The sequence below is a fragment of the Macaca nemestrina genome, chromosome 10 (genome assembly GCF_043159975.1).
Source record: "Macaca nemestrina isolate mMacNem1 chromosome 10, mMacNem.hap1, whole genome shotgun sequence".
Taxonomy (NCBI): Eukaryota; Metazoa; Chordata; class Mammalia; order Primates; family Cercopithecidae; genus Macaca; species Macaca nemestrina.
This window is the reverse complement of record NC_092134.1, coordinates 135,277,974-135,305,432: the sequence shown is the minus strand read 5'-3', so window position 1 is coordinate 135,305,432 and position 27,459 is coordinate 135,277,974. Positions and strand designations below refer to the sequence as shown.

The following is a 27,459-nucleotide window of genomic DNA, read 5'->3' as shown; positions in this document are numbered from 1 at the left end:
CGGCTCACTGCAACCTCCACCTCCTGGGTTCAAGCAATTCTCCTGCCTCAGCCTCCCGAGTACCTGGGAATTACAGGCGCCTGCCACCACGTCCGGCTAATTTTTTTGTATTTTTAGCAGAGACAGGGTTTCACCATATTGGCCAGGCTGGTCCCAAACTCCTAACCTCAGGTGATCCACCTGCCTCGGCCTCCCAAAGTGCTGGGATTACAGGCGTGAGCCACCGGGCCCAGCCAAATATTGCTATTCTCTTATATGTATGAGACTCTAAGAACAGAGTCTCATATGAGTATGAGGGTCTCATACAAGTCTCAAGGTCACAACAGGTGCTGAGTAGTCAACTCAGGATTTAAAGCAGATTTTGTTGTCATAGGAACGGCAAATAATAATAATAATAATGTGTCCGTGATGTCATGTACACTCAGAATTTTTATTTTAAAACAAAGAATCAAACTAACATTAATAATGGAAAATCCATCTGGAAATATTCACAGTCTTCTCAGTGAGGAATAGGAAAACAACTTCCCTGCCTTACTGCCAACCTGTTTGAAGAGCCAGAAGTTGACGTGAAGTTGGAAGGTCACCTTTCCAGCTAAACCCCACTCCATAGCTAGGTGCATTTTTATTCAAAAGCTCCATGAGCAGAGGCAACAGTGAGAACTGAGAACCAAAATACTGTCATTGGCAAGGGTTTGGCGAAAGGTTCTGAGATGTGTAAACACCAAGAAGGGAAAGGGAGATTGAGCAACATAGGAAAATGGGGCTGTAGGAACAAACACAGAGAAAATAAGTCACCCAGAGCAAAGTGACAGTGCACATACATTCATCCTCAAGTGTGGCTACACTGCACATTGACTCATGCTATCTCAAACGTGGTTTATTGGAAAGATTCAAGTCCCCTAAGGGCACTCGGCATCGGACCACAGTGACATGGTAACAGACATATGCAAGCGTGCCGTGACCCTAAAGCCACAACACACTGTAGATAATAATCGCTCAGAAAAAAATCCTCTCCCAGAGCTAAAGTTACAAATTCCAAGTTTGCTGTAAACATTCTTTGGGGAATTCCTTTAAAGGTATGAGTTAAAATAAAACAGAAAATCAACACCTAAAATCTCCTAAAGAACAAAGTAGAGAAATAATGAATCTCTGCCAAGAACCAATTATTTTAGGTTTCTCATTTGGATGGCTCTCCCACAAGATAGGTGGCAGGATTACTTCAAAAGTCATGAGACTACTACAAGAAGAAGGAGTTATTTCGTCCAGTGAGGGGAACAGGCTTTCTAGAAATCACTTTCCCTTCCCTCAACTCTGTCCAAAATTAGAACCCATCAACTGCCATTAACTACAATGCCCATATTAGTTAATAATCCTAGATTTCAAGTACTACTACATGTAAACTATTACCTTAAATTTCCAAAGGAAATCAGTAGCTTTATTAAATAGGCATACAACTTTTCTGAGAAATTAAAGAGTTTCCATCTGAAAGACAGAAACTGGTAGCGGTAACATGCAGACCTCAGGCACCACATCATTTACCCTCCAATAATGAACTACATTTCTCCCTAAATTCTACTTATTGCACCTGAACCTCTCTAGCATCAAATCTTCTACTCTATAACCTCTCTTTAAACACCTCCCTCTAATCTTAATTTCCTTCTGTTTTTATTATTTGGCAAAATTACACTTAAAAAATAAATATTTATGTAATTAAACCAGAGGATGAAATAAATAAGACTCAAGTTAATTTGCCGTGTAGAGCTGTATCGAAGTGAGGAAGGTGCTCTTACATAAACCCCCTCTGCCTTCCACACTCATATGTGCATCTGCTTCCTGGTTAGTCTGAGCTTGGGGGAACTGCACCTTACTTTTCTTCTCCTGTATCCCCTAATGCGGCAATATTAGAACCCAAGGGAGGAAAAGCTGGCAAAGTTGTCATATGCCAAGTGGCCAATCCCTCCTGAAATGAAGGTAGGTTCACTCGGTCTCTCCTAAGCAGAAGAGAATGTCCAGGAAATAAAATCTTTAAAAAGCCATTGAAAATCCAACAAACCCCAGCCTTGGGGTGCTCATGGAGTGCGTGGGATGAGAAAGGAATCAAGTAGCAGCATTCAGAAGCAATCTGGGTTCATCCTGATGAGGTCTCTCCTTGTTCAGGGAGAGATGGCTTTTCCATGCTGGGAGGGAGGTGGAAGCGGGCATGACTTAGACATTGGTGGTGGTCTCCTTAGGAGGCTGGATGCTGTTCATCTCCATGACGGCGTCCTTCCCAGATCTATTTGCACCTTGCGCCTGCCCTTCAAAGGCCCGTGTGATATCCTCAAAAGTCCTGCCACGGGTCTCAGGGACTTTGAAGAAGGTAAAGATCAAGAAGGTAATGAGGAAGCCAGTGAAGATAATAAAAACGTAGGCTCCTAAATAGTGCTAGTGAGAGGACAGAAGAAAGGAAAGTTTTTATAAAAATCTGGTCATTGACAAACTCAATTTCCTTCACATTCATATTTCTAATATGCTTCAAGCTATAACCTTTCCATATTTAATAAAAACAGAGGCTGGGCACAGTGGCTTACGCCTGTAGTGAGCTGCACCCGGCCTTGAGTATTATTTTTAAAATCTGTGTTTCTGAGCTGGGTGCAGTGGCTCATGCCTGTAATCGCAGCACTTTTAGAGGCCGAGGCGGGTGGATCACTTGAGGCCAGGAGTTTGAGACCAGCCTGGCCAACATGACAAAACCCTGTCTCTACTAAAAAGACAAAAAAAAAAAAAAAAAAAAAAATTGCTGGGAGTAGTGGCATGCACCTGTAATCTCAGTTACTCAGAAGGCTGAGGCAAGAGAACCACTTGATCCCAGGAGGCGGAGGTTGCAGCGAGTCGAGAGTGAGCCACTGCATTCTACCGTGGGCAGCAGAGCAAGACTCCATCTCACATAATAACAAAATGAATAAAGTTCCCAGTTTTGCCATCCCATTTCAATCTTTCCTGCTGTCATTTTTTTTCCTATGTGTTATTGAAAATCTGGTTTACAGCCCTGATGTCCAATCTTTCATGGCATCAGTAATTACAGTAGTCCCCAGTTACCCACAGGTTTTTTTTTTTTGAGATGGAGTTTTGCTCTTGTTGCCCAGGCTGGCATGCAATGTCATGAGTTCCATTCACCGCATCCTCCGCCTCCTGGGTTCAAGTGATTCTCCTACCTCAGCCTCCCGAATAGCTGGGATTACAGGCATGTGCCACCACGCCTGGCTAATTTTGTATTTTTAGTAGAGACGGGGTTTCTCCATGTTGGTCAGGCTGGTTTCACACTCCCGACCTCAGGTGATCCTCTCGACTTGGTCTCCCAAAATGCTGGGATTACAGGTGTGAGCCACTGTGCCTGGCCACCTTTTTTTTTTTTTTTTTTTTTTTTTGAGATGGAGTTTCACTCTTGTTGCCAGGTTGGAGTGCAATGGTGCCATCTCGGCTCACTGCAACCTCTGCCTCCCGTGTTCAAGCAATTATCCTGCCTCAGCCTCTCAAGTACCTGAGATTACAGGCGCCTCCTGCCATCACACCCAGCTAATTTTTTGAATTGTTAATAGAGACAGGGTTTCACGATATTGGCCAGGCCGGTCTCGAACTTCTGACCTCGTGATCCGCCCACCTCAGCCTCCCAAAGTGCTGGAATTACAGGCGTGAGCCACCTCACCCATCCTCTTTTTTCTTCTTCACAATTTTATGGACAAAAGATACATTCTTAGGCTGGGCACAGTGGTGCATGCCTGTAATCCCAGAGCTTTGGGAGGCTGAGGTGGGAGGATCACTTGAACCCAGGAGGTTGAGACCAGCCTGGGCAACATAGCAGGCCCCCGTCTCTATTTGTAAATTTTTTTGTTTTGTTTTTGAGATGGAGTCTAGCTCTGTCACCCAGACTGGAGTGTCATGGCAAGATCTTGGCTCACCACAAACTTCACCTCCTGGGTTCAAGTGATTCTCCTGCCTCAGCCTCCCGAGTAGCTAGGACTACAGGTTTGTGCCACCACACCTGGCTAATTTTTGTATTTTTAGTAGAGATGGGGTTTCACCATGATGGTCAGGCTAATCTCAAACTCTTTTTTTTTTTTTTTGGAGACAGAGTCTGGCTCTATAGCCCAGGCTGGAGTGCAGTGGCGCGATCTCGACCTCGGCTCACTGCAAGCTCCGCCTCCTGGGTTCACGCCATTCTCCTGCCTCAGCCTCCTGAGTAGCTGGGACTACAGGCGCCCGCCACTGCGCCTGGCTAATTTTTTGTATTTTTAGTAGAGACGGGGTTTCACCATGGTCTCGATCTCCCGACCTCGTGATCTGCCCGCCTCGGCCTCCCAAAGTGCTGGGATTACAAGCGTGAGCCACCGCGCCCGGCCAATCTCGAACTCTTGACCCCAAGTGATCCTCCCGCCTCCGCCTCCCAAAGTCCTGGGATTACCTGCTTGAGCTACTGCGCCCGGGTGCAATTTAAAACTTATGGATTGTTTATTTGTGGAATTTTCCATTTAATACTTTTACACTCAGGTAACTGAAACTGCAGATGAGGAAGGACTATTGTATTATTATTATTATTATATATTTTTTGAGACGGAGTTTCACTCTTGTTGCCGAGGCTGGAGTGCAATGGCCCGATCTCGGCTCACCGCAACCTCCGCCTCCTGGGCTCAAGCGATTCTCCTGCCTCAGCCTCCCGAGTAGCTGGGATTATAGGCATGCACCACCACGCCCGGCTAATTTTGTATTTTTAGTAGAGACGGGGTTTCTCCATGTTGGTCAGGGTGGTTTCTATCTCCCGATCTCAGGCGATCCGCCTGCCTCAGCCGCCCAAAGTGCTGGGATTACAGGAGTGAGCCACCTCCCCCAGCCTGACTACTGTATTAATGTGTATCTTCAATATGTCAGCCTAAGTAGGCTGGTTTTAAGACAAGGTGAGTGGGACAGGCGCGGTGGCTCACACCTGTAATCCCAGCACTTTGGGAGGCCAAGGAGAGCAGATCACCAGGTCAAGAGCTGGTGACCATCCTGGCCAACATGGGGAAACCCCCTCTCTACTAAGCATACAAAAATTAGCTGGGGGTGGTGGCGCACGCCTGTAGTCCCAGCTACTCAGGAGGCTCGGGCAGGAGAATTGCTTGATCCCGGGAGGTGGAGTTTGCAGCGAGCTGAGATTGGGCAACTGCACACCAGGGCGAGACTCAGTTTCAAAAAAATATAGATAGATAGATAGATAGATAGATAGATAGATAGATAGATACATAGGTAAGTTGAGTTTACTTACAGCAGCAGAGGGGAAGAGCAATCCGACTAGGAAGTTGGAGGTCCAGTTGGAGCAGCCGGCCACTGCCATCGCAGCTGGGCGGGGGCCCTGGCTGAAGAGTTCGGCCACAATAAACCAGGGAATGGGGCCTGGTCCAATTTCAAAAAAGGCCACAAAGACCAAGATAGCCCCAATACAGACAAAGCTCATCCCATTATAGGTATCCTGTAAGAGGAAGGAACAGAGAAAATTAAATTTAAAGACAGTGTAACCCAGAATCTAGGTTCCCAGAGGCAACTAATGGCAAGCTCCTCTTGTCTCTGATGTACAATACAATGAGTGGCTGTGGCATCAATAGGCTTGGATTTATTTCTGTTTTTATTTTTTGAGACAGGGTCTTACTCTGTTGCCCAGGCTAGAGTGCAGTGGTGCTATAACAGCTCATTGCATCATTGATCTCCTGGGCTTCAATCCTTCCACCTCAGCCTCTCAAATAGTTGGGACTTCAGGCATGTGCCACCACACGTGGCTAATTAAAACACAATTTTTTGTTTTTCTTTTGGCTGGGCACTGTGGCTCACGCCTATAGTCCCAGCACTTTGGGAGGGTGAAGTGAGGGATTATTTGAGGTCAGGAGTTGGAGACCAGCCTGGCCAACATAGTGAAACCCTGTCTCTACTAAAAAACACAAAAATTAGCTGGGTGTGGTGGCGCGTGCCTGTAATCCCAGCTACCAGGGAGACTGAGGCAGGAGAATCAATTAAGCCTGGGAGGCAGAGATTGCAGCAAGCTGAGATGGCGACATTGCACTCCAGCCTGGGTGACAGAGCAAGACCCTGTCTCAAGAAACAAACAAACAAAAAATGTACTTTTTTTTTTTAGAGACAGTTTCTTGTCATGTTGCCTAGGCTGGTCTTGAACTTCTGGGCTCAAGCAATCCTCTCACCTTGGCCTCCCAAAGTGTTAAGATGACAGGAATGAAGCACTGCGCCCAGCCAGGCTTGAATTTTTGAATCCCATCTATGTGATCTCATATATATCACTTTGTACTGAGACCCTGTCATCATCTATAAAGTGTGATTACCTTGATATTATTTTAAGAATTAAATTAGGCCAGGCATGGTGGCTCATGCCTGTAATCCCAGCAATTTGGGAGACCGAGGCAGGTGGATCATCTGAGGTCGGGAGCTCGAGACCAGTCTGACCAACATGGAGAAACCCCGTCTCTACTAAAAATACAAAATTAGCCGGGCGTGGTGGCGCATACCAGTAATCCTAGCTACTGGGGAGGCTGACACAGGAGAATCACTTGAACCCAGGAGGCAGAGGTTGCGGTGAGCCGAGATTGCACCACTGCACTCCAGCCTGGTCAACAAGAGCAAAACTCTGTCTCAAACAAACAAACAAAGAATTAAATTAGATAATTTATTTTATAGACTCTAACAATGTTCTATAAATGTAAGGATTCTAACAGTTTATCTCTAGTTCTCTGAAGACCCACGTTTCTTAAAAACTCTGGGCGTCCTGCTTCTCTCCTCTGACTTTGTTGACAAACTGCAACCTTAACAACCCACCCCTTGTGTCACAGAAGTCAACTGTAACCTCTCCTCCTTTCCCCCTCCCTCGCTTTTCTTCACTCAAAGAGCACTCACCTTTAATAACAAAGAAACAGTCATGAGCATGGAACAAACAGCCATCCCTCCAAGGCCTATCATATGCAGAGTCCTTCTTCCTGCCCTTTCCACCAGAAATAGCTGGAAGAAGAATATGACATGAAACTTCAGTTTTCCTTTCCATGAAAACAGTGTCTGAGCTACTTGGAATCTGCCTTACCAACAGCAGGACACTTGTTATGGATACACCTCCTGTGATTTATGATTTTATATACATACATATAGTGTTCCATTCACAGGTCCTGGCTCAAAATCCCCCTAGCCCTTGGTAGAGTCTTTTGTCATAATGTTGGGATGCTGCAGGCCTCAGAAAATAGAATTCTTCTCTGACTTTCTCCTGCCCTCCCACTTGGCAGGACGCTAATCTGACTGCGGGTCATAAAACCCTCATTTCAGAGTGGGTCCTGCCCCACCCGAAACGCTACAGAGAGGCCAAAATAATCCAAACAGACAGGCCTGGCTGGGTTCAGATCATTCCCTTTTTGTCCAATCACGTTTCAGAACAGTTGTCCATGCTTCAATCATAGAGAACCAATTAAGTCTGCAGAAAAGGCCCAAAGGCAGGGTGTGGGGAACTTGCAGATATCTGAACCCGTGGAAGCTGACAGGAAGGTCAGCAACAAATCATCTATGCGCTAGGAGTGCACCCCAACTCCACGGAGACAGGGGCTCCCACGCTCAGGGTCCCTCCAGACCTCGCCCTGTGAATCTCTTCATCTGGTTGTTTATTTCTGTGCTTTAAAATATCCTTTAAATCAAACCAGGAAACATTTTTCCTGAGTTTTGTGAGCCACTGTAGCCAATTAATCCAACCCAAAGAGGGCGTGGTGGGAATCCCGATCTATAGCTGGTGGGTCAGAAGCACAGGTAAAACAACCTGGAGCTTGTGATGGGCATCAGGAGTGGGGGGCAGTCTTGGGAACTGTGCCACCAACCTGTGAGATCCGATGCTATCTCCAGGTAGTGTCAGAATTAAATCACAGGACACCTAGATGGTGTCCACTGCAGAACTGATTGCTTACGTGATGGGGACAAATCCTTAAATATTTTGGGGGTCACAGAAATCTTCTGTTATTATTGTTGTTTCAGTGTAAAAACAGGAAAAACAGTTTGAAAGTTTTTCCAAAAACCTCTCCTCCAATTCCAAGTTCAAAGCATACTGCATAGTCCCTTCTATACTTCCTCTTTTCCCATCCATCCCATATTTGCTTGAAGAGTGAAGACTACATTCAGCATTGAATGTATCTCTTTTTTCCAAAGGAAAATTAAACAATAGTCTGGGCGTGGTGGCTCACACCTGTAATCCCAGCACTTTGGGAGGCCAAGGCAGGCGGATCACCAGAGGTCAGGAGTTCGAGACCAGCCTGGCCAACATAGCAAAAGCCCGTCTCTACTAAAAATACAAAAATGAGTTAGGCGTGTTGGCGCATGCCTGTAGTCCGAGCTACTCGGGGAGGCTGAGGCAGGAGAATCACTTGAACCCAGGAGGTGGAGGTTGCAGTGAGCTGAGATCGTGCCACTGTACTCTAGCCTGGGCAACAGAGCAAGACTCTGTCTCAAAAAATTAAAAAAAATAAAAATAAATAAACAACAAAAAAGATGTAACTAAATAATGGTGGAACTGTGCAATCCATCTTTGAACATCTGTAGTAAGGGTTCTTTTCTCCCCCCAAAATTATCAAACCATCCAACTTACAGAAACTACAGTGAAGACAGTATTAACCACACCCGCGCCGATGGTGGCATAGATGGGCTCTTCAACACCTGCATCCTTGAAGATTCCTGTTGAGTAATAGAACACCTAGTAGAAAAGAAAACATGCAACTTTGATACAAACTTCATACCAGTTACACAGAACCCTCAAAAAATACTTAAGGCTGAGCATGGTTGCGCGGGCCTATAATCCCAGCACTTTGGGAGGCCGAGGCAAGCAGATCGCCTGAGGTCAGGAGTTCAAGATCAGCCTGGCCAATATGGTGGAACCCCGTCTCTACTAAAAATACAAATATTAGCCAGGCATGATGGGGCACACCTGTAGTCCCAGCTTCTCGGGAGGCCAGACAGAACGAGACTCTGTCTCCATAAAATAAAATTTAAAAAATACTTAAAGGTCCCAGGAGGTAAGAAGTCCTTACGGTTTTTGTTCAATCCTAATATCCCTTCTGCAAATGAATTATCTTCTAAATCTTATCTCCTTTCTCTCTTTTTTTTTTTTTTTTGACAGATTCTCAATCTGTCACCCAGGCTGGAGTGCAGTGGCACGATTTTGGCTCACTGCAACCTCCATCGCCCAGGTTCAAGCGATTCTCCTGCCTCAGCCTCCCGAGTAGCTGGGATTACAGGCTCCTGCCACCACGCCTGGCTAATTTTTGTATTTCTTTTTTTTATTTTGAGACGGAGTCTCTTTCTGTTGCCCAGGCTGGAATGCAGCAGCGTGATCTTGGCCACTGCAACCTCCGCCTACAGGGTTCAAGCGATTCTCCTGCCTCAGCCTCTCAAGTAGCTGGGACTACTGGCATGTGCCACCAGGCCCGGCTAATTTTTTGTAGAGACAAGGTTTCACCGTGTTAGCCAGGATGGTCTCGATCTCCTGATCGCGTGATCCGCCCACCTCAGCCTCCCAAAGTGCTGGGATTACAGGTGTGAGCCACCGTGCCCAGCCAATTTTTGTGTTTTTTTTAGCAGAGACAGGCTTTCGCCATGTTGGTCGGGTTGGTCTTGAGCTCCTGACCTCGTGATCCGCCCACCTCTGCCTCCCAAAGCGCTAGGATTACACGTGTGAGCCACTGCACCTCGCCCTCCTTTCTCTTTTTAAATGTTCTCAATGTTAGCTACTAATTTCCATTGTTCCTTCTAACTATGCTTATTCCCACTGTTCCGTTTACTCTTGCTTATGTCCACTTCACCAACTTATATGAAGGTGTAATTCCTACTAACTGATTTCTTTTTTGTAAGTTGAGACAGCAACTCTGTTGCGCACACTGTTCTCAAATTCTTGGTCCCAAGTGATCTTCCTGCCTCTCAGCCTCCCAAGTTGCTGGGATTATAGGCATGTGCCATCACGCCCAGCTAAATGCTTGTTTAATTGACTCTTCCCCAAACCCTCAAAACATTGATAGGCACATTGATGTCTCAATTTGATAGTGAACTAATTGAATAACCTTATCCTGCTCATTGAATAAGCAGAGTTTGGGCTGTATTTCCTAGGCCTAGGCCCTTTTGAAGTGTTTTATGAAATAATACCAGCTACTATTGTAATTTAATATATATTAAATAAATTACTATGTTTGTTATTTACTAGGCACTGCGCTAAAATGTAAGTTTGCTGGCCGAGCACAGTGTTTCATTCCTGTAATCCCAGCATTTTGGGAGGCCAAGGCAGGCGGATAACCTGAGGTGTTCGAGACCAGCCTAGCCAACATGATGAAATCCTGTCTCTAATAAAAATTTAAAAATTAGCTGGGTGTGGTGGTGGGTACCTGTAATCCCAGCTGCTTGGGAGGCTGACGTAGGAGAATCGCTTGAGCCTGGGTGGCGGAGGTTGCAGTGAACTGAGATTGTGCCACTGCACTCCAGCCTGGGCAATAGAGCGAGACTCTGTATCAAAAAAAAAGAAAAAAAAAGAAAAAAAAATAAGGTTGCTACAACTACCATAGCTATGAGAAACTGGCCATGTGCGGTGGCTCACGCCTCTAATCTCAGCACTTTGGGAGGCCAAGGCGGGTAGATCACCTTAAGTTGGGAGTTCAAGAGCACCCTGACAACATGGAGAAACCCCATCTCTACTAAAAATACAACATTAGCAGGGCATGGTTGTGCAAGCCTGTAATCCCAGCTACTCGGGAGGCTGAGGCAGGAGAATCAATTAAACCCAGGAGGTGGAGGTTGCGGTGAGCCGAGATCGCACCAGTGTACCCCAGCCTGGGCAATAAGAGTGAAACTCTGTCTCAAAAAAAAAAAAAAAAAAGAAAAGAAAGAAATATTAAAATATTGGACTCAGACCACAAGTTAACAAGGGAACATTATCTAGGTTACCTAGGTTCGCTTCAGTTTGTTTCACCCAGAGTATTTGCCTCCATAGCAATATTTATTAGTCTTTTTGATGAATATGGACCTCTACATTGGGATTTACCTTCTCAAGAAATAACTCTCTAAATCCCTAAGATGTAAGATACAAACTATGTATATTTATATTTTCTTTTTTTTTTTTTTTTTGAGACGGAGTCTCGCTCTGCCACCCAGGCTGGAGTGCAATGGCCGGATCTCAGCTCACTGCAAGCTCCGCCTCCCGGGTTCACGCCATTCTCCTGCCTCAGCCTCCCGAGTAGCTGGGACTACAGGCGCCCGCCACCTCGCCCGGCTAGTTTTTTTTTTTTTGTATTTTTAAGTAGAGACGGGGTTTCACCGTGTTAGCCAGGATGGTCTCGATCTCCTGACCTCGTGATCCGCCCGTCTCGGCCTCCCAAAGTGCTGGGATTACAGGCTTGAGCCACCGCGCCCGGCCTATATTTTCTAAAACAAGATTATAATTGGCCAGGTGCAGTTGCTCATAACTGTAATCCCAGCACATTGAGAGGCAGAGGCAAGCGGATCATCTGATGTCAGGAGTTCAAGGCCAGCCTGACCAACAAGGTGAAACTCCATCTCTACTAAAAATACAAAAATTAGCCGGGTGTGGTGGCAAGTGCCTGTAGTCCCAGCCACTCAGGAGGCTGAGAGAGGAGAATTGCTTGAACCCGGGAGGCAGAGGTTGCAGTGAGCCGAGATCGAGCTACTGAACTCCAGCCTGGGCAACGGAGCAAGACTCTGTCTCAAAACAAAACAAAACAAAATCCCAACATATTTTATGATGACATCAAGCTTGTGGGGAAAGATATTAGGTTGGTGCAAAAGTCATTACTTGAGCAGTTTAAATAAGCTATAAATAGTTATGACAATTCTCTTTATCATAATGTCTACACATCAAAAACCTAATGTACATGTACACATCTCAATAAAACTTCTTGGGCCAGGCAAGGTGTCTCACGTCTGTAATCCCAGCACTCTGGGAGGCATAGGCGGGCGGATCACTTGAGGTCAGGAGTTAGAGACCTGACTAACCTGGAAAAACCCCGTCTCTACTAAAAACACAAAATTAGCCAGGTGAGGTGGCGCATGCCTGTAATCCCAGCTACTCAAAAGGCTGAGGCAGGAGAATCACTTGAACCCGGGAGGCGGAGGTTGCAGTGAGCCGAGATCGCGCCACTACACTCCAGCCTGGGTGACAGAGTGAGACTCTGTCTTAAAACAACAACAATAACAAAAAAAAAAAACCATCGTTTGCACAAAAGTAGGCTGGAAAAGTGATTTCCAAGCCTGCTATGCATCAGATGGATTGACTGATTGATTTTTAGGTGGTGCATACCACCACGCCCGGCTAATTTTTATATTTTTAGTAGAGACGGGCTTTTGCCATGTTGGCCAGGCTGGTCTCTAACTCCTGACCTCAGGTGATCTGCCCACCTCGGCCACCCAAATGCTGGGATTACAGGCATGAGCCACCGCCCCCGGCCCAGATTTATTTTTTTACAGACAATTTCCAGCCCTCTTATACACAGACTTTCCATTCAGCCGACTCAGGAATCCCATCCCCCATAATTCTGGTGCAGCCAGCTTTAGGTGATGATTATATGTGGAGCAAAATCCGCTCATTGACTAAATTGGGAGCCACCTTAGTCCAACAATAATTAATGTACAGGCCGGGCGTGGTGGCTCATGCCTGTAATCCCAGCACTTTGGAGGCTGAGGTGGGTGGATCACTTGAGGCCAGGAGTTCAAGACCAGACTGGCCAACATGGTGAAACCCCATCTCTACTAAAAACACAAAATTAGCTGTGAGTTGTGTCGGCTGCCTGTAATTCCAGCTACTTGAGAGGCTGAGGCAGGAGAATCACTTGAACCCGGGAGGCAGAGGTTGCTATGAGCTGAGATTGCGCTACTGCTCTCTAGCCTGGGTGACAGAGCAAGACTACCTCTCAAAAAAAAAGAAAGAGCCAGGTGTGGTGGCTCACACCTGTAATCCCAGCACTTTGGGAGGCCAAGGCAGGCAGATCACAAAGTCAGGAGATAGAGACCATCTTGGCTAACACGGTAAAACACTGCCTCTACTAAAAATACAAAAAATTAGCCGGGCGTGGTAGCACGTGCCTGTAGTCCCAGCTAATCGGGAGGCTGAGGCAGGAGAATCACTTGAACCAGGGAGGCAGAGGTTGCAGTGAGCCGAGATTGCACCACTGCACTCCAGCCTGGGTGACAGAGCGAGAAAGAAAAGAAAAGAAAAAAAAGAAAAGAAAAGAAAAAAAGAAAAGAAAAGAAAAGAGAAAAGAAAGAGAAAGAAAGGAGGGAGGGAGGGAGGGAGGAAAAGAAAGAGCAAGCAAGCAAGCAAGCACACACCATACTCTGAAGTGGGAGGAGTCTGTCTCTCAGAGTGCTCATGGATCATCTGTAATTTCCCACAGGTGATTTTTTTTTCTAATCCTGTTTTGCAGGGCCAGGACTGTCTTGAGGCAGGTAGGGAGTTGCCTCAGGCACAATCTTTTTTTTTCTTTTCTTTTTTTTTCTTTCTTTTTTTTGTAATAGGCACAGAATTAATGCAAGGTACATTCTTTAAAGAGGTGCTCATTCTCAGGGCTACACTTGCACGTAGCTGCCTCACCTGCCGAGTCCCAGCTCTGCTGCTCTGGAAGGTCTCGGGAGCACATTTTTCTCCAGTAACACGTGTGGCCTACATTATCATTTCCAAATGAGGAATTTGAGACTGGGATTCATCAAAATCACCAATCACCTAGGAGGCTTTTTCTAACTACTGTGTATTTCCTTCCAAGTTTTTTTTGTTTGGTTTTGTTTTTAAGACAGGGTCATGCTATATTGCCCAGGCTTGACTCCTGGACATAAGTGATATTCCCACCTCAACCTCTGAGTAGCAGCCACCACATCTGGCTCCTTGTACGTTCTGATAAAACAGCCTCTAACCCCTCACAAGAAGCACTGCCACTTCAAATACAAATATCCTGGTGTGCTAGGAAGGAGAAAAGGCCAAGAACCAACTTGGATCAGGTGGATCAGGAGTTGGAGACCAGCCTGGCCAAGATGGTGAAACCCCATCTCTACTAATTTTGAGCATTTTGATGCTCACAATAGTAAGTTTTGCAAAATGCTTTGTTACAAAATTATTTAATCTCATTGATCAAAGACTAATGGAAAACCCTCAGGGGATGAAGCACAAGGGTGCTCTTCATATCCATATTTTATCCACGATCCACTAGAAGGCATAGGAATACTCTCTTCCCGCAACCCACATTCAATAGCAGGAAGCTGATATTTGCATGGAATACAAGGGCTACCTGCCAAATGCTAGCTCTTTAAACAATCATTGCCTATTCTAGTTGTAAACACATACAGACTGGTAAAGTCAGCTCAGTCTGAAGTTGCCAGTGTCCTTCCAGGCTCTTTTTTCTTTTTCTTTTCTTTCTTTTTTTCTTTCTTTCTTTCTTTCTCTCTTTCTTTCTTGTTTTCCTTCCTTCCTTCCCTCTCTTTCTTTCCTTTCTTCTCTCTCTTTTTTCTTTCTCCCTTCCTTTCCTTCCTTTCTTTCTTCCTTCCTTCTTTCCTTCCTTCCTTCATTCCTGCCTGCCTTTCTTTCTTCTTCTTTCTTTCTTTCTTTCTTTCTTTCTTTCTTTCTTTCTTTCTTTCTTTCTTTCTTTCTTTCTTTCTTTCTGTCTGTCTTTTCTTTCTGTCTTTCTTTTCTTTCTGTCTGTCTTTCTTTTCTTCTTTCTAGAAGGAGTTCTGCTCTGGTTGCTCTGGCTGGAGTGCAATGGCTCAATCTCCACTCACTGCAACCTCCACCTCCCAGGTCCAAGCGATTGTCCGGCCTCAGCCTCCCGAGTAGAGCACCACCACGCCCAGCTAATTTTTGTCTTTTTTTTTTTTTTTTTTTTTTAGATGAAGACTCCCAGTCTGTCACCCAGGCTAGAGTGCAGTGGTGCAATCTCAGCTCACTGCAATCTTCACCTCCCGGGTTCAAGTGATTCTCCTGCCTCAGCCTCCTGAGTAGCTGGGACTACAGAGGCACACCGCCACCATGCCCGGCATTTTAAGTGAAATTTTGTAAGACACCTTTGACCCTAAAGTATCATACTCACAGCATTGATCCCAGACAGCTGCTGAGAGAGCTGGAGCACAATGGAAATGATGATGGGCTGTCGGTAGCTGGACACTCTAAAGAGCTCCAGCACGGTGACTTGCTTTTCTTGTGACATCCTTACACTCTCATCTTTCATCTCCTGGATGTCTTGAAATACATCCTGGGTGCCCCACAACCACTGGAGGACTGGTGAAAAGAAGAAAGAGGAAAGGATAAAGACAATGTGCTGCCCCAAATTCATTCTTCCTGTAAGGCAGCCAGGAAAGAGCCGCATGAGATGAGGTGATCGATAGCATGCATTCCTGAACCTGCCTTCTCACCTCATTCTTTAGGGGCTGAAAATTTTACTCAAGAGTAATCAGAGCCCAGCGCGGTGGCTCATGCCTGTAATCCCAGCACTTTGGGAGGCCAAGGCGTGTGGATCACCTGAGGTCAGGAGTTCGAGACCAGCCTGGCCAACATGGTGAAACCCCATCTCTAATAAAAATACAAATTAGATGGGCCAGGCATGGTGGCTCACACCTGTAATCCCATCACTTTGGGAGGCCGAGGCAGGCGAATCACAAGGTGAGGAGTTCGAGACCAGCCTGGTCAACATGGTGAAACCCCATCTCTAATAAAAATTAGCTGGCGTGGTGGCACACAAAAAAAAATTAGCTGGCGTGGTGGCACACGCACCTGTAGTCCCAGTTACTTGGGAGGCTAAGGCAGGAGAATCACTTGAAACTGGGAGGCAGAGGTTGCAGTCAGCCGAGATTGCACCACCGCACTGCAGCCTGGGCAACAGAGCAAGACTGCGTCTCAAAAAAAAAAAAAAAGTTGCCCAGGCGCGGTGGGTCATGCCTGTAATGCCACCACTTTGGGAGGCCAAGGCGGGTGGATCACGAGGTCAGGAGACTGAGACCATCCTGGCTAACATGGTGAAACTCCATCTCTATTAAAAATACAAAAAATTAGCCAAGCATGGTGGTGGGTGCCTGTAATCCCCGCTACTCAGGAGGCTGAGGCAGGAGAATGGTGTGAACTTGGGAGGCAGAGCTTGCAGTGAGCCGAGAGCATGCCACTGCACTCCAGCCTGGGCGACAGAGGGAGACTCTGTCTCCAAAAAAAAAAAAAAAAAAGCACAAAATTAGCTGGGCGTGGTGGTGGTGGCACACGCCTATAATCCCACCTACTCCGGAGGCTGAGACAGGAGAATTGCTTAGAACCCAGGAGGCGAAGGTTGCAGTGAGCCGAGATCGCACTACTGCACTCCAGGCTGGGCAACAGAGCAAGATTCTGTCTCAAAAAAAGAAAAAACAAGGAAGAGTAATCAGAACCGTCTTCACTTGGATTCTGATGGTCAGGGAAAGGGTACGACAGAAAATAGGTCCAGTACCCTCATCCTTAAAACAAACCACAACCATATACTTCGTATACTAAAGAGTGAAAGCTACTCACTCCGCTTAGCATTCTCCTCTTCTTTTCTGTTAATGAGCAAAAATCTGGGACTTTCAGGGCAACATGGAAGGGTTGCACTTTGTAGGATAGCAGGAAGGATGGTGAAGCCCAATAGCACGGGCCATAGCTCTTCAGACCCAAGGATGAATTCCAGACCAAAGATCTAGAAACCACACAAAGATAATGCTATAAACCCCATACTTCATAGGCCACAAGTTCATTAAAAAACAAGTTGGCTGGGTGCAGTAGCTGACACCTGTAATTCCAGGAAGGCTGAGTCAGGTGGATCAGGAGTTCAAGACCAGCCTGGCCAAGATGGTGAAACCCCGTCTCTACTAAAAATACAAAAATTAGCCAGGCGTGATGGTGGGCACCTGTAATCCTAGCTACTCAGGAGGCTGAGGCAGAGAATTACTTGAACCCAGGAGGTGGAGGTTGCAGTGAGCCGAGATCATGCCACTGCCTTCCAGACTGGGCGACAGAGTGAGACTCCGTCTCCAAAACAAAACAAAACAAAAGTTCAGAAAATCATACATTATTTTACCATTGGAAAAAATAAAAAAATTGCCAGGCACAGTGGCTCACGCCCGTAACCCAGCATTTTGGGAGGCCGAGGTGGGTGGATCACCTGAGGTCAGGAGTTTGAGAACAGCTGGGCCAACATGGTGAAATTCTGTCTCTACTAAAAATACAAAAATTAGCTGGACGTGGTGGTACGCACCTGTAATCCCAGCCACTCGGGAAGCTGAAGCATGAGAATAACTAACCCAGGAGGCAGAGGTTGAGCCGAGATGGTGCCACTGCACTCTAGCCTGGGGGACAGAGTGACACTCCGTCTCAAAAAAAAATAAATAAAAAATAAAAAAGGAAAAAAGAAATTGTGTTTCTTTTCCTTTCTCTACTCAACCTGCTTCTTGAGCTACTATCTATGAGCTATAGTAACAATATCTAAAACTTCCATATATAATTGAACATATGCCAGATATTCTTCAGTGCTTTATCTATGTTAACTTTTTTAATGACCCATGAAACTAACACTCATTAAGTATGAGAAGTTCTAGAGTACCTGGGCTACCAGAATTCCAATTACGATGCCCAGCTGGTTGAGAGTGCCAAAGGCACCCCGCAGGGCAGTAGGCGAGATCTCTCCGATGTACATGGGCACAAAACCTGTGCAGAGTCCACAGAAGAGGCCAATAACCAAGCGGCCCAGGATCAGCATTTCAACCGACTCAGCTATTTTACACAGTCCCATAAGGCAGCCACCAGCGACAGCCAACAGGTTGACAATCAGCATTGAATTACGCCTGTAAGGTTAATCAAAGACAAAGTGGAATTAGCAAAGTGAGAGGCTCCTAACCTCTCCTCTTCTGTCCTCATTATTCTGCTCTTCTCCAGGCTCATATCAACTCCTTTCTTGGTCTAACTTTTCTTTTTCACTTTCTTTCTTTTCTTTTCTTTTTTTTTTTTTTTTGAGACAGAGTCTCGCTCTGTTGCCCAGGCTGGAGTGCAGTGGCGTGATCTCGGCTCACTGCAACCTCTGACTCCCGTGTTCAAGCAATTCTCTGCCTCACGCTCCTGAGTAGCTGGGATAACAGGCACCTGCCACCATGCCCAGCTAATTTTTTTTGTGTTTTAATAGAGATGGGGTTTCACCATCTTGGCCAGGCTGGTCTTTAACTCCTGACCTCATGATCCGCCCGCCTCGGCCTCCCAAAGTGTTGGGATTGCAGGTGTGAGCCACTACACCCAGACCTTTTTTACTTTCTATTATCAGAACATTTCTAGTTGGGAGTTAGGCATGATGGTGCCCACCGGTAGTCCCAGCTACTCAGGGAGCTGAGGTGGGAGGATTGCTTGAGACTGGGAGGTCGAGGCTATAGTGAGCTATGATCGGGCCACTTCACTCCAGCCTGGGTGACAGAGCAAGACCCTACTTCTTGGGCAGAGGGAGGGCACAGGGGGAAGAACATTAGCAAGTAAATTAGGTTGCCTTATCAGTTTTTAAACGTGAGTTCCACTCCATTTCTAGAATATCTAATTGGCAAATTAAAACAGTTCCTTCGTCAGTCACAACTGGAAATATATTCTACCTTCTAAAATAGGTTACTACGCTAGTATAAAATAAGAAGATTCCGTTTTCAGCCAGGTGCGGTGGCTCATGCCTGTAAGCTTAGCACTGTGGGAGGCTGAGGTGGGCGGATCACCTGGGGTCAGGAGTTCGAGACTAGCCTGGCCAACATGGTGAAACCCCATCTCTACTAAAAATACAAAAATTAGCCGAGTGTGGTGGTGGGTGCCCGTAATTCCAGCTACTCAGGAGGCTGAGGCAGGAGAATTACTTGAACCAGGGAGGCAGAGGTTGCAGTGAGCCAAGATTGCACCATTGCACTCCAGCCTGGGTGACAAGAACGAGACTCCGTCTCAAAAAAAAAAGAAGATTCAGTTTTCTTTTTTTGGCCATTATCTACATTTGCCAGAGACTAAAGATAATTCCTACCAATCCTGTGTAAGATAACAACATTTATATGAAACCCCATTTTTTTTCTTTTTTTTTTTTAGAAAAGTAGTCAACTTTGGACCTTGTAAATTAAGTATGTTTCTGGAAACCCCATAGTTGAGCTTACTAGGGGATAATTCTGAACTAGCCCTAGCTGGACTGCAAAGGCCAATCACTCACACAGTTCATCTCTTGCGTAGCTGGGCGGGAGCTATGGAGGGTAGAAGAGCAGTCATATTCGGGGCCAGTTGGACTAGGTTTCCCTTGATTAGAATTCAAGGTGTTCTTATTCAAAGGCATCATCATCTCCCTGCTCTAACTCTCCACACTTGTCCTCAGTGCAGCTGTAGAGCCCACTTCCTTGCCCAGTTTCTAGTCAATACCTGCCAAAGCGGTTGACAAAGAGTCCGACGGAAAAGGAGCCGATCATACCCCCGACGGAGAATATGGCCACAGACAAGGACCAGAGAGACGTGAGCAGCACCTCAGAGGGAAGGGCATTTGCCTTTTCCATCAAACTTTTCTTGATAAATTCCTTTATGATCTGCAAAATAAAAGGGTTGGTGGGAGGACACACTATTACAATTGGACGAGAACAAAAGATACAAATATGCTGGGCGCAGGGGTTCACACCTGTAATCCCAGTACTTTGGTAGGCTGAGGCGGATGGATCACCTGAGGTCAGGCGTTGGAGACCAACCTGACGAACATGGTGAAACCCCGTCTCTACTAAAAGTACAAAATTAGCGGGTTGTGGTGGCAGGCGCCTGTAATCCCAGCTGTTCGGGAGGCTGAGGTGGGAGAATCGCTTGAACCTGTGGGGCAGAGTTTTGCGGTGAGCCGAGATAGCGCCATTGCACTCAGGCCTGGGTGACAGAGCGAGACTGCGTCTCAAAACAAACAAACAAACAAAACAAATATTAGGGATCATTTCCTCCCTAGAGAATCAAGGGAATAAATAGACGGGAATGGGAGAGGCAGACAACATATTGGAGTTAATGTTAACTCTCCCTGGAATAGTAATTTTTCATTTGTCCTGAATATCCTAGTAGGTGGCAGCACTGATGTTCACCTCGGCCCTCGCAAAGCGAATCCAGCTTCTTTGTACCTAACCCCTAAGGGATAATACAGGAAGTCTATCACTGTGGGTGAAAGAGTGGGAGGAAGAACAGCACCGCCCAGGGTTCAGGGAGTAAATGAGCTTTTTGCTTTGATTAAATGAACCCACTAATTTTCCCCACCAATATTATCTCCATCTTCAGTCTTGGACAGGATAGATATAAAGTTTGTCTTAAAATCCCCTAGTTTGGGGAGGGACCCTCACTAACTGTGTTGCCCAGGATGGTGTTTTAACTCCTGGGCTCAAGTGATCTTTAGGCCTCAGCCTCCGGAGTAGCTGGGACTCCAGACAGGTGCCACCGTGCCTGGCCTTAAATTCTGATTTCTTGAAACTCTGCTTAAAGGAGTAACTTCCCTATTCCAGATTCTAATTCTTGTGGCCTGGTACTCACTCTTTCAGGAGCATTGATGACCCCAGTGTTGTAGCCAAACTGGAAAGAGCCGATTGTAGCAACTGTGATGGCAAAGATCAGAGCTGGGGTGACCTGGAGGGAGGGAAGACAGGGAGGAGAGAGTGGTCCTTAAAACTTGTGATTGGTGACTGTTTCTTATTAATTATGGAGCTGTATTAGGAGAATTTGACCTGTGAGTGGTATGAAAAGGACAAACATCACATGAGATTTAGGTAATTAATAGGGAAGACAAAGGAATAGATTATACTAAAGAACTTATCTGGAGATAAGAATGTGAAGTTAACTTGGTGAAAGTGGAAAGAAAATTGGGGAAGGAAGAAGTTAAGAGAAACTGGGTTGGTCAGTTTGGAAATATTTAAAAACTTGCATCAGGTAAAGGTAGGCAAAGAATTCCACTCAAGAACTGGGAAGGCAGAGGACAACACAGCCTTGGGTAGGATCACTAAGAATTGATCATTTTGGAAACAAACACAGTGCAGTCTGATCTGTACCCAGACTCCACAGAAGCCCAGGGGTGGTGGTGGGGGAGGGTGGTGGTAGTTTGTGTCTTCACTGCTGGGCAGCTCTTTGAGTCTCTTATCTCTCAGGGCCATGTAACCTACTGGATCTACCTACTGCATCCTGTTCCCATTTGAGTCTTCTGGTTTATTAAATACTGTTCTGCTATCCCTAACCTAACCCCTGGATGGGGGAAGAAAGAACACTTGGCTCACTACAAACCTAACAAATAAGACATTTCTGGCCAGGCGTGGCGGCTCATGCCTGTCATCCCAGCACTTTGGGAGGCCGAGGCAGGTGGATCACCTGAAGTCAGGAGTTCGAGACCACCCTGGCCAACATGGTGAAACCCCATCTCTACTAAAGATACAAAAATTAGCCGGGCATGATGGTGTGTGTCTGTAATCCCAGCTACTAGGAGGGGCTGAAGCAGGAGGATCGCTTGAACCTGGGAGGCGGAGATTGCAGTGAGCCGAGACCGTGCCACTGCACTCCAGCCTGGGCAACAGAGCAAGACTCTATCTCAAAAAAAAGTGAAAATAAAAAAAACAGAGACATTTCTTAGTGGGGGGAACCAGTCATCTTCACCTTGCCTGGAATAATTCAGCTGGGGAAGTGGATATTATTTTAGATTGCCACCTTGGGGCAGCTCAATTTGTATATCTAAAGCCATCTTCTATGTCCTTTCCCGCAACCCCACCAATCCCTTCAAACTTTCCTATCTTAAATTCCTTTCCTTTCAGGTCGACAGGGTAGATAGCAGGCTGGAAGCTTCAGTAGGAGAACTGACCTTGCCTGCAGCCTCCCAGATGTCTCAGTCACAACTAAGCATCGATACCCTGGAGGACCCTGCCAGTACAATGCTGTTACATCTTTTCCCTTTAGTAAAAGTCCCTTCTTTCTCCCCTCATCATTCACTATCTTTGAGAGATTAACTGGGATTACAGGCACCCGCCACCACACCCACACCCGGCTAATTTTTGTATTTTTAGTAGAGACAGGGTTTTACCATGTTGGTCAGGCTGGTCTCAAACTCCTAACCTCAGGTGATCCACCCACCTGGGCCTCCCAAGATGCTGGGATTACAGGCATGAGGCACTGCACCCGGCCTGTGTTGTTTTGTTTTGTTTTGTTATAGCAGCATGAACAGACTTAGATTACCCTCTAAGTCTGGTTAGAATGGAAACATTTCAAGAAAAAAAAAATTGTCTTCTAGTGGTGACAGAATTGAGGGTGAGTTTCTCCCTTCTTTATTTATGTCTTTTCCTTTATTTTTTCTTCTTTACTGAAGTACACATACAATAAAGCAGATAAAAATGCACTAATCTGGAGTTTACAGTTGGGTGAATATTTACATCTGTATTCACAGATACAACCATTACCCTGATCAAGATCTAGATTCTTTAACATTTCTTGCTCCTCAAAAAGTTTCCTTGTGCTGGTTCCAGTCTATAGCCTCCCCTCCAGAAGAAACCACTATTTTTACTTCTGCCATCATCAATGAATTTTATTGTTCTTGACCTTTAAATGGAACCATAGAGTATGTACTCTTTTGTGCTCAGATGTTTTTTTCACTGAGTGTAGTGTCTATGAGTACTATGTGGTGGTGTTGGCAGTTCATTCCTTCTTACCGCTGAGTAGTATTCCACTTTTGGCTATGCCAACATTTATTTATCTATTCTCCCACTGATGTACGCATCATTGTTTCTAGTTCGAGCTATTATAAACATTCCTGATATTTGCTCAATGTATGAATTCTTTTCTCTCGGGTATATACTTAGGAATGAGATTGCTGGGTTGCTATTTTTTTTTTGGCGGTAAATAATAAATTCCTTTTTTTTTTTTTTTTAAAGACAGGGTCTCACTCTGTCGCCCAGGCTGGAGTTCAGTGGCACACTCTCAGCTCATTGCAGCCTCTACCTCCCAGGTTCAAGAAATTTTCGTGCCTCAGCCTCCCAAGTAGCTGGGATTACAGGCGCATGCCACCACGCCCAACTAATTTTTACATTTTCAGTAATGAGGGGGTTTCACCATATTAGCCAGGCTGGTCTCGAACCCCTGACCCTCAGTTGATCCACCCGCCTCAGCCTCCCAAAGTGCTGGGATTACAGGTGTGAGCCACCACACCTGGCTATAAATCGTAAATTCTAAGCAAAAACAAGTGAGCTACATCTTTGTCTTAATATGCATACGGTATTTTAATAATGTTTTTATACATTATTTCAATTGATCCTCAAAACTTTTGTGGGAATTAAGTAGTTAATCTTATCACCATTTTATGGGTATAAAAACTGAAAGATAATTTAAATGACCAATTTAAGGTCAGAATATTAATAAGTTGTGAATTATGATTAGAAACTGCATTTTCTGGCCGTGCACGGTGGCTCACACCTGTAATCCCAGCACTTTGGGAGGCCAAGGCGGGCGGGTAATCCCAGCACTTTGGGGTGCCAAGGAGGGCGGATCTCCTGATCTCAGGAGTTCCAGACCAGTCTGGGCAACCTGGCAAAACCCCATCTCTACTAAAAATTAAAAAATTAGCTGGGCATGGTGGTGCACGCCTGTAAACCCAGCTACCCAGGAAGCTAAGGCAGAAGAATAGCTTGAGCCTGGGAGGTCAAGGCTGCAGAGAGCCGAGATGGTGCCCCTGCACTCCAGCCAGGGTGACAAAGGCAGACCTTGTCAAAAAGAAAGAAAGAAAGAAAGAGCCGGGCGCGGTGGCTCACGCTTGTAATCCCAGCACTTTGGGAGGCCGAGATAGGCGGATCATAAGGTCAGGAGATCGAGATCATCCTGGCTAACACGTTGAAACCCTGTCTCTACTAAAAATACAAAAAACTAGCCGGGCGTGGTGGCGAGCGCCTGCAGTCCCAGCTACTCGGGAGGCTGAGGCAGGAGAATGGCGTGAACCCACGAGGTGGAGCTTGCAGTGAGCCGAGATCGCGCACCGAACTCCAGCCTGGGCGACAGAGTGAGACTCTGTCTCAAAAAAAAAAAAAAAAAAAAAAAAAAAAAGAAAGGAAGGAAGGAAGGGAGAAAGAGAAAGAGAGAAAGAAAAGAAAGAAAAAGAAGAAATAGAAATGCACACTCAAGCCCCTCCTATCCCCTCAGACCTACAGAATCAGAATTACTGAGAGCAGAGCTCAGGAATTTGTGTCTTAACAGGCTCTCCAGGTGGAGGTCAAAGGAAACAGTGGAAAAAGGGAGCTAAAGTTTGAGGGAAAACTGATCTAACCAATTTTATTTACAGATATATGAGTATATAGTTTAAATATCTCTGAGCAGAATTATTCCATTGCTTTAACTCACTCGGTAACCCTTCCCTACATGAAACAAATCCCATTATTGGTTAAAAAAAAAAAAAATATATATATATATATATATATTTTTTTTTATCCTTATTAAGTCTCTTATCTAACATTCTGGTGCTAAACGACGGTGAATAATATCATTTCAAGTTGTTTTTTTTCTTTACTGGTCTTTTTTAAAGGCCATTCCAAGTGTATTTCATGTACCACTTAAAGTATGGTGTCCAGAACTAATCTTCGTGAAAAAACTATAGTATATCAAAAGAAAGACCTTGTGGTTACAATGTGAATATTCATAATTATATATATATTTTTGAAACGGAGTCTCGCTCTGTCACCCAGGCTGGAGTGTAATGGCGTGATCTTGGCTCACTCCAGCCTCTGCCTCCTGGATTCAAGCAGCTGCAGACAGAATCTAGCTAAGCATAGAGACCGTTTCAAGGCAGTGTTTGTTTATCCTCATCTGCCTCCCTGAGTCATTTCTATCTCCAAGGAATGAACCAGTGGGAGGTTATAAAGGGGTTACCTTTACTTCCTTATTGTTTCCCACTTTCCTTTCTTGCCTGTCATCTTCTGACGTGCACAGAACGTAACCTCCCTAGGACAATCAAAACCTAGAAATATTTCCCTTAGACACAACTCTTATGTCTTGACTGTTCTCCTTCCAGCTCTTCAATATTTGTATCTCAGTTTGTCTTTTTTTTTTTTAAACAATTCTCTTTCTTGTTCTTTTTTTCCTTTTTCCATTTGCCCCAGGTAGCCACCAACTTAATGCTCCTATGTCTATTCCATCCTCTTTTCCAGTCTCTATTACCTAAGCATCCTTGTGCCTGCCCATCCTAGCCAAACATTTTGCTTTTTCCAATTCCATTATTTTTTTTGAGACAGAGTCTTGCTCTGTTCTCCAGGTTGGAGTGCAGTGGCACAATCTGGGCTCACTGCAAACTCTGCCTCCCAGGCTCAAGTGATTCTCCTGCCTCAGCCTGCAAGTAGCTGGGACTACAGGAACCCGCCACCTCACCTGGCTAATTTTTGTATTTTCAGTAGAGACAGGGTTTCGCCATGTTGGCCAGGCTGGTCTTGCACTCCTGACTTCAGGGTGATCAGTCCGCCTCTGTTTCCCAAAGTGCTGGGATTACTGGCCTGAGACACTGCACCCGCTTTAACTGAGTTCTTATTTGGACCTCTCAATCTTCGGACAATATAACATCTTGATAAAAACATCCATAGGCTGGGCGCAGTGTCTCATGCCTGTGATCCCAGCACTTTGGAAGGCTGAGGTGGGAGGATTGCTTGAGTCCAGGAGTTCAAGACCAGCCTGGGCAACATGGCAAAACTTCATCACTACAAACAATACAAATAATTAGCCAGGCATGGTGGCGCTCACCTGTGGTCCTAGCTACTTGGTAGGCTGACATGGGAGGATCAGTCAAGCCCTGGAGGTTGAGGTTGCAGTGAGCTGTGATCATGCCACTACACTCCAGCCTGGGCAAGACAGCAAGACTGTTACATATGTACATATAAGTCAATCAAGAAATAACAGCTTTCTAATCCCAGAAAGAATTGAATGAGCTTTTTTTAAAAGGTGATTAAAAAAATTAAAATATATATGGATATATACTGAAAAAGCCTGGGCCAGGTACAGTGGCTCACGCCTGTAATCCCAACAGTTTGGGAGGCCAAGGTGGGAAGATCACGAGGTCAGGAGATTGAGACCAGCCTGGCCAACCTGGTAAAACCCCACCTCTACTAAAAAATACAAAAAAAAAAAAAAAAAAAAAAAAATTAGCCGGGCGTAGTGTGTGAGCCTGTAGTCCTAGCTACTCAGGAGGCTGAGGCAGGAGAATCGCTTGAACCTGGGAGGCGGAAGTCGCAGCGAGCCGAGAACAGGCCACTGCACTCCAGCCTAGGTGACAGAGCGAGACTCTGTCTCAAAAAAAAAAGAAAAGCAGAAAGCCTACAAAATGCACAACACTCTGCTGTACGATGCAGGGAACCCAAAGTCTCTGACCTCAAGTTATAATCTGGTGCTGGAGGGGACAAGACAAGAAAGTGCTAAAAAAAAGAGCCAAGAATCATGAGATTTTATTCACGTGGAAACACCGAGAAAGGCTTCTTGAAGTTGGTATTTGGAATGGATCTTGAAAGACGGGGAGACTAAGAAAGAAGAGAGAAAGATTAGAAAAGAGCATTTCAGTAAGGCAGAATGGCCTGGGCACATGTCTGGTGGTGGGCAGTCTGTGGGAAGGCTGGGGAATGGTGCTTAGTCCAGTTTAGCTGAGGAATAAGGCACTTACGGGAGTCTAGTAAAGGATAATGCTGGAAAAACAAGTTTGAGGATGCTGCCGCTGTCTTTGAATACCAGTAGTGCTACTTCAAGTGTAAGCCCTCAGGCAAGGAATGAACTAATTTATTGATTTGTTTATTATTTCTTTCTTTCTTTACTTTTTGAGACAGAGTCTCGCTCTGTCACCAGGCTTGGAGTGCAGTGGCATGATCTTGGCTCACTGCAACATCCGTCTCCTGGGTTCAAGCAATTCTCCTGCCTCAGCCTCCCAAGTAGCTGGGATTACAGGCACGTGCCACCACACCCAGCTAATTTTTGTATTTTTAGTAGAGACAGGGTTTCACCATGTTGGCCAGGATGGTCTCAATCTTTTGACCTCATGATCCACCCACCGTGGCCTCCCAAAGTCCTAGGATTATAGGAGTGAGCCACCAGGCCAGGCCATTTATTTATTATTTATTTATTTATAAGGCTAGTCAAGTGAAGCTGTGAGAGTGGAGAAGGAACAAAGAAACTTGTTACTGGTTGTGATCAATTAGTTGTAAAGACCACTGCATTCAGACCAGCTATGAAGTAAACTCTTAGGGCGTATTTTTCTCTGTCACAGCACCTACATACTACTTGTATTCCAGATACATCAAATATGTCTCTTTTATCCTAGATGCTTTGCCTCAATTAAAATGTTTTTTCTTGGTCTGTGCTTTTTTTACTTTTGCTTTGCTTTCCTCGACCTCAACCCTGAACCCCAACTTGGTTGCTTCAGAGGCTTTCTGGAGAGAAAC

General features: G+C 45.5%; 1 protein-coding gene across 7 annotated transcripts in view; it reads right to left on the bottom strand.

The window, feature by feature from the left end:
• Positions 1-411: 411 nt before the first annotated feature.
• The window catches only part of LOC105463755 (solute carrier family 2, facilitated glucose transporter member 3), a 57,087-nt gene continuing 30,039 nt past the window's right edge, over positions 412-27,459 (bottom strand). For 4 of the 7 annotated variants that reach the window (XM_024787335.2, XM_011711029.3, XM_024787334.2 and 1 more), the window contains exons 3-11: positions 20,564-20,656; positions 19,436-19,596; positions 17,619-17,859; positions 16,553-16,715; positions 15,111-15,298; positions 8,630-8,734; positions 6,913-7,014; positions 5,282-5,485; positions 412-2,424 (exon numbers count right to left, since the gene is read on the bottom strand). In XM_024787335.2, the coding sequence (XP_024643103.1) occupies positions 2,206-2,424; positions 5,282-5,485; positions 6,913-7,014; positions 8,630-8,734; positions 15,111-15,298; positions 16,553-16,715; positions 17,619-17,859; positions 19,436-19,596; positions 20,564-20,656 (1,476 nt within the window). In that variant the 3' untranslated portion in view covers positions 412-2,205. The remainder of the gene's footprint in view (positions 2,425-5,281; positions 5,486-6,912; positions 7,015-8,629; positions 8,735-15,110; positions 15,299-16,552; positions 16,716-17,618; positions 17,860-19,435; positions 19,597-20,563; positions 20,657-27,459) is intronic. The other 3 variants (XM_024787337.2, XM_071072272.1, XM_071072273.1) reach the window with 1 other exon arrangement.